General features: G+C 36.9%; 1 protein-coding gene across 1 annotated transcript in view; it reads left to right on the top strand.

Moving 5' to 3' along the window:
* Positions 1-15,351, top strand: part of PIP4K2A (phosphatidylinositol-5-phosphate 4-kinase type 2 alpha) — a 51,109-nt gene that overhangs the window by 32,824 nt on the left and 2,934 nt on the right. The window contains exons 6-8 of the mRNA XM_008639234.2: positions 9,377-9,490; positions 12,985-13,228; positions 14,122-14,225. Coding sequence (XP_008637456.1) covers positions 9,377-9,490; positions 12,985-13,228; positions 14,122-14,225 — 462 coding nt within the window. The remainder of the gene's footprint in view (positions 1-9,376; positions 9,491-12,984; positions 13,229-14,121; positions 14,226-15,351) is intronic.

Below are 15,351 nucleotides of genomic sequence, written 5' to 3'. Positions count from 1 at the left end.
CTGCAGACCTTTGAATATTGGTTTGCAAAGGTGTTGAAATTTCAGAGGTAAGTGAGCCAATCCTCTACCTCCTCCTTTTCCTTTTCTCTTCTCTTAGTTTCTTCAGGGCCTGCCCTGTGCTAGGAAAACATCAGAACTTTGTTCCCTTCTCTCCTGCTTCATCTTCTTTCTCTTCCTCTGTTAATATTGAGATTTATGAATACTCTATGTCAGTTAATGGAATTATGTGATGGGACACCACTTCTAAACTGAATGTGAGGATGAACCACACCTTGTATTATGAGAACCTTTGGGTATGTAAAGTTCATACAAATGAGCAAATGACTGACAGATTCGGATGTACATGTAGCTATAATGAGAGACAGTCTCCCCCAAATTCTGGGCTGAAAAGTTCTTTGCTCTAACTTTGCTCTAAAAGGAAATAGGTTGCTTTGTTTTTCTTCACCTCCAACTTCAGTTTATTTGGGAAATTTAATGTTCTCAAAATCAGGTTTTCTTTGTGGTTTTAGCAAAATAGCCAGATGGCATTTTAGGAGAGGTTTCTCTGGAGATTCTGCAGATAATTGGAAGTGGAACATAGTCTCCATCATCTAAGACTTCTTAGAGCTCAAATTTGGGTAAGGTCTAACAATCCATGGCCCTTGTTTTCTTAATTTGTCCAAGCACATTCCTCCTGAATTAGCATGAGATCATTCAACAGCTTCTAAGAGACTTCATTTTATGTTGTCCCCAAATTCCATTCAGATAATTTGGTTTTTTCCTAAGCAGTAGTTGTACCATACCTGCCTCTCTGAGTCTTCTACAGATCACACAACTGCACTAAGAAGTAAGGGACATGCAGTAGCTGTCAGTTCTTGCTGCACGAAAAACTCTGTGCCAAGTTTTTCCACCTTTCCTAAGGCATGATGGAACACTTAAAATTCTTCTTCCAGCAGTAGGCAATACCACACCCCACATGCCATCTGCAGCTACAATTGTCAGCATTAGCTCTCTTTTGCTGTACCAGGCCCTCAAGATCATGTCTTGAATGGTCTCCATTCTTTCCTTGTCATCTGTTTTTGTTCTTGTTTAGTGGTGCAACGGTAGTGTTTTTAAAGGGGAGGGATTAACCCTTCAGTGTCTTGCAAACAATACCTAATGTCATTGAAAACCTCTGCTGTACTATTAAAATAATCTGACAGAAACGAGGAGGATATTATTTGGATGGGACTGCTTCAGGTTGCAGCATTAATGCTTGGAATAGTAACATAAAATTTAATGATATTATGTATAGTCAGCTATACAGGAGCTGATACTATACAGATGTTTACTGAAGTAGTTTTGAGCAGTCTTAGGAATATGCCTCATAATAAATAGATTATTAATAGTGCACATATACTGTAGTTAATACATTGCGTGAGAACCTCAAAGAAACAGTGCCTTAATTTTGCTCCTGTGTAAGTTCATGGCAAAATTACTGTTGAATTAGCTTATAGCTAAGTTGAAATGAAATTACGTAGTTTTATATAACTGCATACAACAATTATTCTCTAAATTTTATGTGAAACCATAACTTATCAACTTCACATCTAGAACCTTCCCTTTGATTTTGAGTACTTCTCTGAAAAATATACATAAAAACCTCACCCCCCTAATTCTTATTTTGCTATTTTAATAGTTTGATTTCTTGGGGATGGAACTGCACAATGCTTATTGATGTTGGAAGCAGACAGTCTGAGGCTTTCAGAACAGCTTTCTGTCCCTCATCATTCCCCTCAAAACCCCAGTGCAATGCAGCAGGGAAGTGACAAGCCTGCATTCAGAACAAAGATTTCTAAGAGAGGGAATTATTGGGTAGGCTTCTATGTTCATAGAGGGAACAACATTTTACACATTGAGACTCTTAGGGATTCAAGCAAGGGAAAATTAGTATTTTCCTTATTATGTGGGTTTTGTTTAAGTTTTGGAGTCTGCTGTTTGATTTGAAAGGGCCAGAATACATTTTGCCTGTGGATTGCAGATGTTCAGAACATTTGTCATCACTATGATCTGACTCTCCTGCAGTAGGCATGACAACAGATTTACTCACTTAAACTACTCAAATGTTTCTAACACACAGTTTTTAGGCTTAAATAAAAAGGGTGTTGTATATTTATATGAACAGACAACAAAAGTTTGGTTCTGAAACTGAGCAGTGCTAAAGAGCTGCTGTCATGAGATGTATCTCTGCACATGTGCCACTGATTTCAGGACCTTGAGAACTCTCGACCTGAATATGTAAATGGTCCATTATTCCTGAGTGGCAAGTGGAGCCCTGTAGCATGTTTTTTTACTTCCATTTTCTCTTAAGTAGATGTCAGTATTTCAAACCTTTTGATGTTATCTATGAGAATCTCAAATCAATCTTAAGATTTGAAAACAACTGGAAAAATCTGACTTGAAAAGGGGATGTGGGGGTGGGGGGGAAGGCATTTTAGCAAATTCTCTGAAGAGATTTTGGTATCTCCTCTCATAGAAGAAATTGCCCTGAGCAATTAAACAAAACCAGACAATCTGAAAACCTTGGCTAGTGTAGTAAATTATTAGCTAATTTTTAGCTAGATGCAAGCTAAATCATCAATTTATTATCTTGAAATTACATTAATATTAATAGAATTTCAATTAATGATGGTAAAGGTATGGTTATTCACATCAGAGAGTAATAAAAGAAAGGAAGCTTTTGGTGCTAAATGTATGGCTAAAATGTCTGGCAATGGCTAGTTTTTAAATGGGCTTTTAAGTAATTAATATTGAGTTTCAAATGACAACATTCAAGTAATCAAATGGTTTTCAGAATATCAAGAATAATATGTTTACTTCTCTTAAAACTTAAGAAGTCAGAAAACAGAAGATCTAGTCTTTCAGTCACATTCTAATGCAGACTGTAAATCTTAGATAAATTACTTTGTAAAGGCAAATTTGGTGAAATTTATGTTCTCAAGTCTTCTTCCTATCAAACTAAAAGTTTTATTTAATTAATAAACAAGAGACAAATATGCAAAAATATTTAATGGATAAGAAAATGGAGAAAAAAATATGATTCTACTTTCGTTTGGTAGTGTAAAATAGGTGTTAGTATTCAAACATTTTTTAAGATCAGTTTTTAGGATGAAAAGTCTGATTGAGAATGGTCCTTTTCCATGCTGTTTGCAGTTTATACCTCCTGTTTGACTGTCTTCAGCTGTTTAATATCCTAACATATTGATGAGTAGCTCTGAAAACTGTCATTTCAATATTTCGTGATAATCAGTGCAGAAACAAGCACCATTCCTTCAAATTTCACCTTAACACACAATTCCTTTTATTTGTGTTACAAATGATACTTTCAATAATGAAGTCATTACTTGCTTGGCAGCATGTATCATAACATGCACTTACAGATGCCTTGGATTTTGAAAGAACAGTATGTTTCAACAGTTGTCAAATTCTAACAGCTGCTACTTTTTATTTTTCAGGCTTTACTACTTTTTTAAAATTTTTATTATAGTGGGCATTTTCTATTCATTCTTTGGACAATTTTGCCCTCTTAAGTGAAACGAGGATAATGCAGAACTCCCCTGGTGGTCTGGCTGCTCACAATTATGCTGTACTTGCAGCAGAATATCAAATTAGCAGTAACAGCTGAGTCTACTTGTACTGATAGAATCTAAGCTGTTGCTTGTGAGTGAGCAGCTTAGAAAGAAATTTGAAGAAGAAAAATAAAACCTAACTGAACTGATACCCACCACATTTCATCTTACTCAAGCAATTTCAGAGATTATTACATGTTTTTAAACTATCTAAAACTGGGTGCATTGCCACCTCTTTAGCATGTGTTGTTTCATAAATCACCATAAATGCAGAAAAACTGTAGTAAATACAATTGAACAAAGGATTTTCTATTTGAGTTTCTTTTTGGAATAAGATTGCCATAGTGGACAGCTATGTTACATCTTAATTAAATTGTGTGCAGAATACTTAGCTGTGATAATTAGATTGGAAGTTGTCACTAGACATTAGCTTTGTGTTTTACTTTATATATTACAACATATAGTGATTAACTGATTTCTGAGGGGAAAATATAACCCAAGGAAGAAGGGCTTTAGTAGCAGAGCATAGCAACAGGATCACTCAGTCTTGACTCAGTTTTTTTTTACTTTTGGTGTTACTACATAATACTTAATTCAAGGTAGATCATTCCAAAATCTGAGCTATATTTTCCTGCTGGTTTAGAATTGCTAATTTCAGAACAGCATTTTTTTACTTATCTTATTAGTGTTTTCAGTCAGCTTCATGTGCTGATCTCACACAACAGACTTGTGAAGTGTCTTAGATTTATCTGTGAAATAAATCTCGAGGTTGCAATGTACAGAGATTATAACTTTCAAAACATCACACTGCAAAGACAGGAATAGACATTCAGGGTCTTGGTTTCAGCATTTAGCCTTCTCATGACACCCAGCCCCATTACAGTTTTTCAAAACAAATCACTAGTTTGCATCTGTTTGGTTTTGGGGGGTGAGGGGTGTTTTGTTTCATTTTTGTTTAGAAGTCTGTTTTCCATGTGTTAAAAGATTTTTTAAAATAACTGGAATTCTGTGTTGCATTTTATATGTTGCAAGTTCATTTTGCAGCAGGAAGACATTAATGCTAGGGGTAATTCTGGATGCATTTCCTTGAGCATTGAAAAAGACAGTTTCTATTTTGGTGCAGGCTTGAATACCTAGCTAATTCTACAGCATCCTGACAATTTTTTTTCTCCTACAAAAATACTTGTTGTACTGGTTAAAGTCATTCCAGTGTTTCCCCTCAAGCCCTATTTTGGGGTTACAGCTCTATTTCCATTGCCTTTTATACTGTGATGTCAAGTGGAGCTGCAGACCCTTGTTTGTATAGAAACCACTGTCTAGGGCAAGGCAATTTGTACAACAAATTGAACCCAGCTCATAGAACTACTGGAGGCAAGAAGCTACATAATTCAGCCTTTCAAAGGAAGTTATTCTTCCATCTTGTGTATCTAATGATTCCAGACTTTTGATTCAATTCAAAATCACCCGTTCCAAATTATTGCAAACTATATTTAGCATTATAGCCTTATTTTTTTCCAAATACTGCCTTCCATATATGCTGATGAGCCCAGTACTTTAAAAAATTAAAGCGTATGTGGGCCATTTGCTGTTAAAGAAGTCCAGAGTGTGGACCTTCACTTTTGGCAGATGTTTTACATAGTTTTCAAAAGTTATAAATTGTAAGCCAAATTTTTCCATGGTTAGCTGTGCAAATAATGTGACTTGTGACTAGTTCCAAAATAAAAATAAGGCTGCTGTGCAATGTTTCTCCTAAAACCTAAACTTTGCCTTTGTTAGATGAGAAATTGCTTCTGGGTTGTTAGGACAATTAGTCTTTTTCCTTTTTCAATCAAACACTTACTTGGAAACCTACCTGACCTACAGCTATTTTAGCAAGCTGCTTCCAAAATGTGTCAGCATTAATGTTAGCTAAGACCATTATTTTTAATGTCACGATGCACACAAAATCCTTTTAGGGAAACAAAATTGATAATAATAATTTCAACTCATTAGGATAGGATGCTGAACTGAGACGTGCTAAGAAATATGCAAAAACTATTTCCATGTTCATCTAGAAGTAAAGCTTCAGCTGGTTCCCACATTCCAAGATTTTTTTTAACTCAAAACAGTATCAGCTCTTAACCTATACTTTTATTTTGAATAAGGCTTTACACATTCTGTCATCTTAGTTACTAAGAAATCTTTATTGATTTTCAGTCTCTCAAAGGCAGTGAAATCTTCCTGCCGTTAAAATTCTCTGTGACCATGGTAAAATTTGGAATGCAAACCTGAAGTGTGCCAATAACATGCTTTTTTTAATAAATAAATATTTAATATTTATAAAATCTGTTATGCCTTTCTTGTATCTTTAAGTAGGGGATTAAAAACAGTGGAGGTGGTTCAGAAAGAAAAGCTATTATTAATTTAGTGGAAGTAGTTAGATGCTCATCTCCTGTGCAGCTCTTAAAATATTTAGTTCTTTAATGACAGTAATATGTTCATTATAATGAATTACATTCTAGGAGAATCTTTTTCCAACAAGGATTTTGCTTCATTGGAAATATTTGAGACATCATAAAAAATTAACCGTATCAATTATTTCATTAAAGCAAAGTCTCAAATTTTTTTCATTCAGATAATGTTTTAAACTTCCACAATGTGATTCTATTTGTGTTTATTTCAGTGTGTAAGAAAATGAACATAGTAGGATTTTTAATAATAAAAGTAATAATAGTAGGATTTTTAATTAATAAATGTATTATTAATTTTGCATAACTACAAGAGCGCCTCCTAGTTGAGTATTTCTTAGGTTTCGATTCTTAAATTCACAAATCAATTTTAAGACAAATTTCAGTTCAAGTACTACTAGAATCACTACTACTGCTGGCTGTCATTAGTAATATATGGGACTACAACAGAATCCTAGGACTATTCAGCTTTAAAGGAATAGGGAGAATAATATTGCCTAGCACACCAAAAAAAAAGTTTTGTCTAATAACACCTGGAAAGAGGGAAGAGAACAGGCGGGGAGGCATCATGCAAATAATGTGGTGAGGGCAACCACACACTGGCACAGAGCTTTTTAGCTTCAGTTTCTTAGATGAGACTCATTGTTTTTACTTCATCTTTTTTCTTCACATGCTCCAGAACTGGCTTTTAGCTTATGTGGTTCTACACTTGCCAAGTCTTTGCAACTCTGGATATTTGGGTGAATAAAAATTACCTCAGATAAATATCTTCAGAGGTATTACCATGGACTGGGGGAACCTGCATACAAAGGCAGTGGAGAGTCTGGCTTTTTGGGAGTGCTGACTCACTGCCCTGACCGTCCTTGGGAGTACCCCTTGGGTCTTGTGATGGCAGGCAAGAACTGCAGCACGGTCAGCTTTGCGAGCTCACTTTTATTAAAAATAGATCAGAGACAAGGTTAAAGTGAAGTATGGCACCTGCACAACTGGCTTACCATCCCTAGCATCTTCCAAAAAAGACACTGCTTGTAATTTAAGTTTATCGGGAAGCCTGCGGCAGAGCCTAGAGGCAAAAAAATGTCTCAGCACCTTAACCACAGGCACATCCTTCCTCTGTGCTCACCCCCCAGCTTTAAACGACACTAGTAGGGTTCTTTTCCTGTGTTAATGGGTTTGTTTCACTTTAACCTCTGCCTAATTTAATCAGTAACTTGGATATACTCGGTGGAAAAATAAGCTGGGGGGGGGGGGGGGTTAGTGATTTTGGGCTAAAAATGAAGGAAGCTTGGTTTCCTGCATTCTTTTTGTTATTGCTTCATCTTAAATTATTTCATCCAAATCTCCTCTCCATTCTCAAGCATCCCACGCACTGGATTCCATCCTCCGGTGTTGGCAACATCCCGGGATCCACAGTCCTGCCTCTGCAGAATTATCCCTGTCCGTGGGACAGTATGCTAGTTTGAGTATGATAATCTCTACAGCTGTTAGCCTGGAATGCATATCTGATGTTACCCCTGCTTGTTTGTGTCCTAAACCTCTTACTGAGTAGGCCAGAAAGAAAATCAATGCATGATGTGCAGTCATATTGTGGTAAACAATTCATTGTGAGCTTCTAAAAGTGTCCAGCGTTGTTTTTGAGTAAAGCAGGAGAGAACTGCTGAACTACTCCTCCATGGAGGTGGAGTCTGGGATGAATGAATGGTTATAGCTCCATCTCAGCTGCTTGGGTGTTTGTTTTCCTTTTGTCTCAAATATAAATAGAGGATCTCTATTAGAGGGTATTTTAATGTATCAGAATGTTCTAGATGGAAGACAATAATAATTCAGAGCAGCCAGACTAGGACCTTATTTTTTTCCAAACTTCTTAGGTATTAGGATGCCATTGATTTAATAAATGATTCATAACTATTACAATGTTACTAATTTCTTAAGTGGTTTTGAACAGTTATTGGAAAAAAAGGATCACTTTTCAAAACAAGAGTAGCATTGTGGGATCTCAAGCAATTCACAAATTCCAGGTCCAAAGAATGAATTCAGACAGGGAACTGAGTATTTTGGCCACCTCAGTGCACAAAGCCCAACAGCAAAAAGAACGTTTGGCCACTGTGAAGATCTATAAGGGCCTTTCAGAGTCTGCTGTGGTGCTCGCATTTTAATACTGCACTTTCCAATATATATTGGAGCAGAGGAAAGAACCTCTCAGATTCTTTTCCTTACTATGTCATAAGAAGAAAATAAACTTTATGAAAAATACCATCTCTAGTAAGATTATAAGCAATGTCTGACTAGTTGAACTTCTGGAGGACATTTCCGTAAACTGATGTTAGCTGCCTTTAATTCCTAGCAGAAGGACTTTCAGATTAAGGGGAAATTACTTATTCGGGATACTCACTAGTTCATGGCCACTGACAGTTCATAGGAATTGCAGCACTGGTTGTTCCTTAACGTTTTCTTTGTAAAGAAAACCTGTTCTTCCATACTATTGATTGAAGCTGGGGTGGGGAGAAAGGCTGTTCATTGCTCTTAATGGGCCAATTTTTTAAAAGCTCTGATTGCAGGAGTTACTATTGCCACTAGTTTGCTCGACCAAATGCCCTGAAGGAGCTGCTCTTTTGTTTGTTGGTTCACTGTGGTTTTTTGAGTAAACTTCCAGTCACTACCCTTTAAAAACTGAGCCCATCGGAGCTGTGTTAGTACTGAATCCAGTGGTTACTCTGACTTTCCTTAGTGCTGTTGCAAATCACTTCATGGGGGAATTGAAGATGATCAAGTTGCTCCAACATCAAGAATATTTAATTACATATTGAAGAGGCAGTGGTCTTCTCTGGCATTTGCTACTTTTAAGCAGAATTTCATAATTCATGTTCATTTGATGCTTTTCAATAATTATTTGGTATTAATCACTTGTAAACATTCACAGTAGTTGTGCAAAATGCAATCCAATCTATAAGATCTGATGTAGGCTCTTTATGAGGTATAGATTGTGTTTTGACTTCATTTATTGCCAGTCACTTTGACAAATGACATCTTGGAAGAAACTTGTTGCAAATCAGTGTTCAATGCAAATCCAGTACTGAGTTGGAGATTTTGTCGTAGCTGCATTTGCTGCCCAGTAAATAGATATCTTCTAGGCTGTTTCCAGGAGGGATAAACTAAGGAAAGAGCTCCGTGGGTGCAGTTATGGAGAGCTTCATGCCGTGAAGGAGAGGCAGCTTGGGGGTGCCCTCTCAGGTACCAGGGATCTCTGGAGGCCCTGCTGCCAGCTGGGGCTGCGCCGGGGCAGCGGCTTCACCACACTCCTCTTTGCAATCCTGCTCTTACAGGAATTTTTATTTGTTTCAGGCCAAAGATCTGCCGACGTTCAAAGACAATGATTTTATTAATGATGGCCAAAAGATTCATATTGATGAGAGTAACAAAAAGATGTTCCTTGAGAAACTCAAAAAGGATGTTGAGGTAAGAATGTGCCTGTTCAGTTGCATGTGATTAAAATGTGTGGCAAATTACAGATATCCCAGGAAATCATACCTGTGATTCATTAATGAAAATTCTTGTTTATAAGACTGTAAGCACTGACTGTTTTAAATGAAACACAATTTAAACTTTCAGGAGTTGATCACTGCTTTGCTGATGTGATAAATGGCTTGCTGCCATAGCTGGTTGCCATACATTGTTCCTGCCTTGATGATGTGATGTTAAAATGATGGCACTGCTTAGTACTTAAATGCTTTACAAGCCTAGTGCTTCCAAATGCCCCTGAGAGAGAGGTGAGTATTGTGGGTTGTATTTTACAGGTGGAGGTCCACCAGGGCTAAGGCCAAATACAGACTGTAGTCCATAAGAGAGGAGGGGCTTCTCCCCCACTTACAGCTGTGCATGTCCTTTTTGTTTCATATTAGTAATCCAGTTTTAAATCATTCTTAGTATCACAACAGTAGAGTGCTTCAGTAATCTGAATACAGCAATTGGATTCTCATTATCTAAATGTAGTCTTTCATATAAATTTGTAATTTGCTGAATATTGTAAATACTTGAAAGAAAAGTGTTAATGTATGAGTTTAATGTATTATTTTTACTGATTTTATTCAGCTAATAAAATAAATATCAGACTAACTTGTTCACACAACTTGCCTTTAGTTTGCATAACCGAAAATATTTTTCCTAAACAGAGTATTTTGCAGCTTTATACTCAAAGCCTAAAATCTGTTCTCAAGTAAAAAGGCAGAGACTTGGAAGAGACTTGGTAGGAAAATGTGTCTGTGACTTAGTAAGACTTTCAGCTATTTATATCAAAAGAGCTCTGTGAATTGACTTTTCGAATTCTTCAGATCTGTGTCTCATTAGTTGCACAAAACAAAATACTGTTACTTTAGAATTTACCCAGTAATTTGCTTCTGAGGAAATCTAATTTCCCATCATAGTTACAATGGGAAATTTATGGTGGTGAGGATGATGAAAACGTAAATATTTTGTGAAATATCAGTGTGTGTTTATTTTATATTTAAAATACTGTGCTCTACTGATATCACATCTCTAGAGATAAGTTTATTTGGGTTAAAATTTTGTGCTCTTTTAACATGTACTGCTGTTGCTGACTACTGCTTTTACAGTAAGTATGTTGCAGATGATATCTTAAGTGTGTGGAAGGAATGTGGAAGATACTTTCTTACTCCAAAAAGTGGATAGTGTATGATCTGTATCATTTACCAGACTGGGAATATAATGGTAGATTCCAGATTATGTCTTGAGAGGCTGTTTTTATGGGTTTGAAGTTTACACAGAGAATTGTTTAATATCCATGTAAACCACTGGTGTGAAGTGATCTGGCTCCTGATTTTGACAATGGCAAGCTGTTCTTTAACCTTGCTTTTCTTCTGCTGGTTCTTTGGCCCTTATTAGATAACCGATAGACACACTTTGTAACCAATGTATAAATGCTCACATTTCACTACAATGAAAAGAAATGCAGCAACACTTAGTATATGATTATCCTATCAGACAGTATTTATAGTTAAACGTATTATGGAGTACCATTCTGAGTTATAAGGCTTTATATCTGTTTTTGTTTTTCAGTAAGTTTTGTTTCTATATTTCTCTCCTAATCAAGTCATATGTCCCCTTTCTGTGTGAAAACACAAATTATTACTGCTGTTTTGGTGTCCCCTTGTCTATTTTCCCACCTCCTTACTCCATTGCAGGTGTCCATGGACTACATATTTTTTCCATCTAAAATCAGATTTTTTTTTTCCTTGTGCTGATCTCCCTAAGTCTTTTTGTTAGCAGCAGCACACTTTTTTCCAAGAGCCATTCTCTTCTAATCTGTAGCTCGCCATTTTTTCCCAAGAGCCCACTCTCTTTCATGCTGTTCTGTATTATTATTGGTAGGTTTTTTTCCCCTGTATTTAGCAAGTAGTGAATAATATGCCTGGAGTTCTTTCACCCCATCACCTTTGGCTAGTCTCATCTGTTTGTCTTGTATATTGTTGTGCATCACCTCTTCAAATTTAGATCCCTTCTAGTCTTGTGAAGAGTCTATTGTTGTATTATATTGAAATCATTAAAAAACAGTTTCTTCTTCTTAAAACCTCTTCTCAATCTCACAATATTTCTTCTAGCACTTGAATTTACAGCTATCTCCAGCTCACCTCTTTTCTCAAAATCAGATTTTGACAAACTGGAGTTTCTCATTACCTAGTATTTTATACTCACCTTTTTCATCACCATCACTATCTCTGTGCCGAAGTCTAGCTTAAATGCCTTCTTCCCTGGTCTGCTGTAACTTCCTTTTTATAACCATTTAGAGTTTATAAAAACTGAAGCAATTTTTATTTTCAGCCACTTTCTCTGCGTACCATAAGCATGGACTTCACAAGTCTGAAATCACAGTACTGCTTTTAAGCTGCAGCACAGCTCTCTCCTGCCTATCCCTCACCCCCTTGAGCTGTTTATCCCATCTTTCTGCTTTTATGCCTTCCTTATTTCCATCCTCCTCTTTCTGCCTCATTCTGTTCTCCTCAACTAAAATAATTTTGTACTCAAGTGTATTAATCTTTTAATTTTCTAAAATCTCCGATCCTTATTCTTTATTCAAAACCACCCTTTCATTCACATACATGTTTTGCTTAAGTGATGTAAATCATGAGCCTGTCACTGTGAAGAGAATACAACATCATCTCATGTCTTCAGGGTGTAAAACTTCTCAGCTTTCCGCTGCAAGAATAATTGAACACTTTTTCATTATTCTTTAATAAGACTTGTAAGGGATTGAGAGGATACGTTCAGCACCAGATCATAGCACACTGTGCACCTGATAGCACAGAAGCTGGTCTGGGCACTGAGCAGTGGCAGAGCAGTCCCCAGCTCAAGTGCTGTGTGTGATCTTGGGCACCACAACATAACAAAGATATAAAGCTGTCCAGAGGAGGGCTGAGAGGATGGTGCAGGGCCTTGAGGGGAAGCCATATGAGGAGTGGTCACGGCACCAAGCCTGACAGAGTTCAAGAAGCATTTGGACAATATTCTTAAGCACATGGTGTGACTCTTGGGGATGTTTCTGTGCAGCAGGGCCAAGAGTTGGACTCGATGATCCTTGGGGGTCGCTTCCAACTCATGGTATTTTGTGACTCTGTAATTTAACTGAAACACAAGACAGGAGTAACAGTCATTGGTTTGCAAGCACACTGCTCTTCACTACACACAATTTTTTTTTCCTGAGGATTTTGGAGGAGTGGGCTACAGTATAAGTTTAAAGTCATTTGTGTGCTGTTACTACGTTTTAATAAAATCAAGTATCTCTTTGCCAGCTTTATCACTTAATCTTCCCTTTTGCTCTCTGTCAGAAGTGCCTTAGAAGTTTTCCTCAACTGGTGACACCTTTGTGTAACTTCTGTTTGTAAGTGGAGGTTATGCTTTTCAGCAATATTGATAGATTGCTTATTATCACTTTCTAGTTCCTTGCTCAGTTAAAACTCATGGACTACAGCTTGCTGGTTGGAATTCATGATGTTGAAAGAGCTGAACAGGAAGAAATAGAGTGTGAAGAGAATGATGGAGAAGAGGAAGGTGAAAGTGATGGGACCCACCCCATTGGAACCCCTCCAGACAGTCCAGGAAATACACTGAACAGCTCACTGCCTTTGGCTCCAGGGGAATTTGATCCAGCTATTGATGTTTATGGAATAAAATCCCATGAAAGTAAGCAGTGAAAGAAATATTTTTATGTTAAGGTGGTTTGATTCTTGCATCAGAATCCTAAAGCCCTCACACCCATATAAAGGCAAATGTAAACTGGAAAATAGAAGTTTACTCTGTGGAAAAGGAAACTTGTTCTTTGGTGCAGCAGAAAGGAGAAGATTTCTGTAATGCTTAGCTGTTCAGGTTCACCAGTTTTCAGCAGTTAATTCATGGGGTTTTAATCCCTTTCAGGAAGTCTAGTATCTATAATTGGTCTTTTCTGGCAGATAACACTGTTAAACACAGTCTAAAATGAATGAGAAAAGAAGCATTCCAGATTATATTTCACTTTTTTGGTTGCTTTTTGAAAATTTGTGCACTCATACCCAATTTCTATGCTCCAGCTAAGAACGTCATCATAAGAAGTGTGTAAGAAGCCTGAAACTGAGTTTGATATTAGTGTGTAAAACTAAGTATAACTAGTTACCTGTGGCTGTTTAAGACAGGAGAGTTACGTGGTTTTTTTCCATAAGCACTGACACAGATATATACATGGTTTTATTCATAAAGAAAATATGATCTTTTTGTTGACACAGAAGCATTACCTTTCATATAACACTTCATAATTTTTCCACAAAGAAAGATGTAATCCACATTACTTTAACTGAGCAATAATTCCTATTTCTGTATGCTATTTTTTTCTTTTACACTCATTTAGGGGGTTTTGCATTATATATGAGTGCAGTTAAACTCTCAGTTAAGGAGAGCTTGAGCCTGTGGTTTTTACCGATCTTCATTATGAGTGACATTGACCTGTCTTAGCTGCTGATTGTGTCTCGCCAAGTCTCCTTTGTTAGGAGGAGGACTTGTTGTTTTCAGAAGTCATTCTTACTGCCCTGTGTTTGCCTTTGCAGATGCACCCAGGAAGGAAGTGTACTTTATGGCCATTATCGACATTCTTACTCATTATGATGCAAAAAAGAAAGCTGCCCATGCTGCAAAGACAGTAAAGCATGGGGTAAGTATCTGGGTTGGTTTCTTCCTCTTACTCTATTTATATTCATGCAATTTTGCTTACGGGACAGTTCAGTAAATCTAGGGAAAGGGGAAGTAGATCAGAATTCTTTTCAAGTTTAATGTGCAATAAAAATGTACAGAGTAACTGCTACACATGACATGCTGAGAGTGGAACTCCTTTTTCAGCTGTATGCACAGCTTTCTCACCCACAAAGAGCTCTAGTGAGATGCTTTTTAAGATTTTGTCCTAAATTTGTGACATGCACCTTATTCTTGCAAACAGAGCTGTTCACTGCTCTATGAAAGCTGTCATGAATCTAATTTCAGGTGCAGGTCCTAATGATGGTTTCGTTATTTGGTACAGCCTGCTGAAAGTTAGTTCTTCAACATATAATGTGGCTCACTCTAGAGGACTTCTTCAGAAAAAAAAAGTACAATTTGCAAAATTAGACATAAAAATAAAATGTACATATTAAATATTCAGAGACTGTTCAGTGAAGGCTTCTGTTTGACTGCCATTATTTAATTTTGACTGAAATTGCTGCTTAGCAGCAGACAGCAAAGAACCATGGTGAAACAGCCCAGTCTTCCAGATTTATGATTTATATCTACCATTATCACTCCTGTGGTGATTTAAGGTTCAAATTTCATAAACTTTTTAAAGAGAGCATATTCATTCATGAGGCTAAAATCCCTCCTGTGTCTAAGTATCTAAAGAGTCAGGGCATTGTGGGAAGTTTTACGCAAAGGGCTCAGGGCTTTTTAATTACAGTAGAGAATGATGTGACCTGCAAAGGCCTGTAGGAGGTATTTTTTTGTCTCTCTAAAGCAATGCTTTCATTACTCTCTCTGCTCTCTGGGCAGCTGAAAGTTGATGCAGACCATATGCAGCCATTATCTGGCAATTATTATTGAACTTTGAAAGTAGCACACTTTAAAAACTCACACTTCTGGCTTAAATAATGGATAGAAATACATTGTGAGCAACAGCTATGATTATTGAAACTGATTGCGATTAGAACTTATTACAGAACATTACTTTCAGATATCCATTTTGTTTATTTCACTGTCTCATCCTGAGCCACATGACACTGAAATTCATTCATGAATTGCATGCATGCAACTTT

Source organism: Corvus brachyrhynchos, unplaced genomic scaffold (assembly GCF_000691975.1).
Source record: "Corvus brachyrhynchos isolate BGI_N302 unplaced genomic scaffold, ASM69197v1 scaffold167, whole genome shotgun sequence".
Taxonomy (NCBI): domain Eukaryota; kingdom Metazoa; phylum Chordata; class Aves; order Passeriformes; family Corvidae; genus Corvus; species Corvus brachyrhynchos.
Note: the sequence above shows the minus strand (reverse complement) of the source record. Positions and strands in the feature narration are given on the sequence as shown.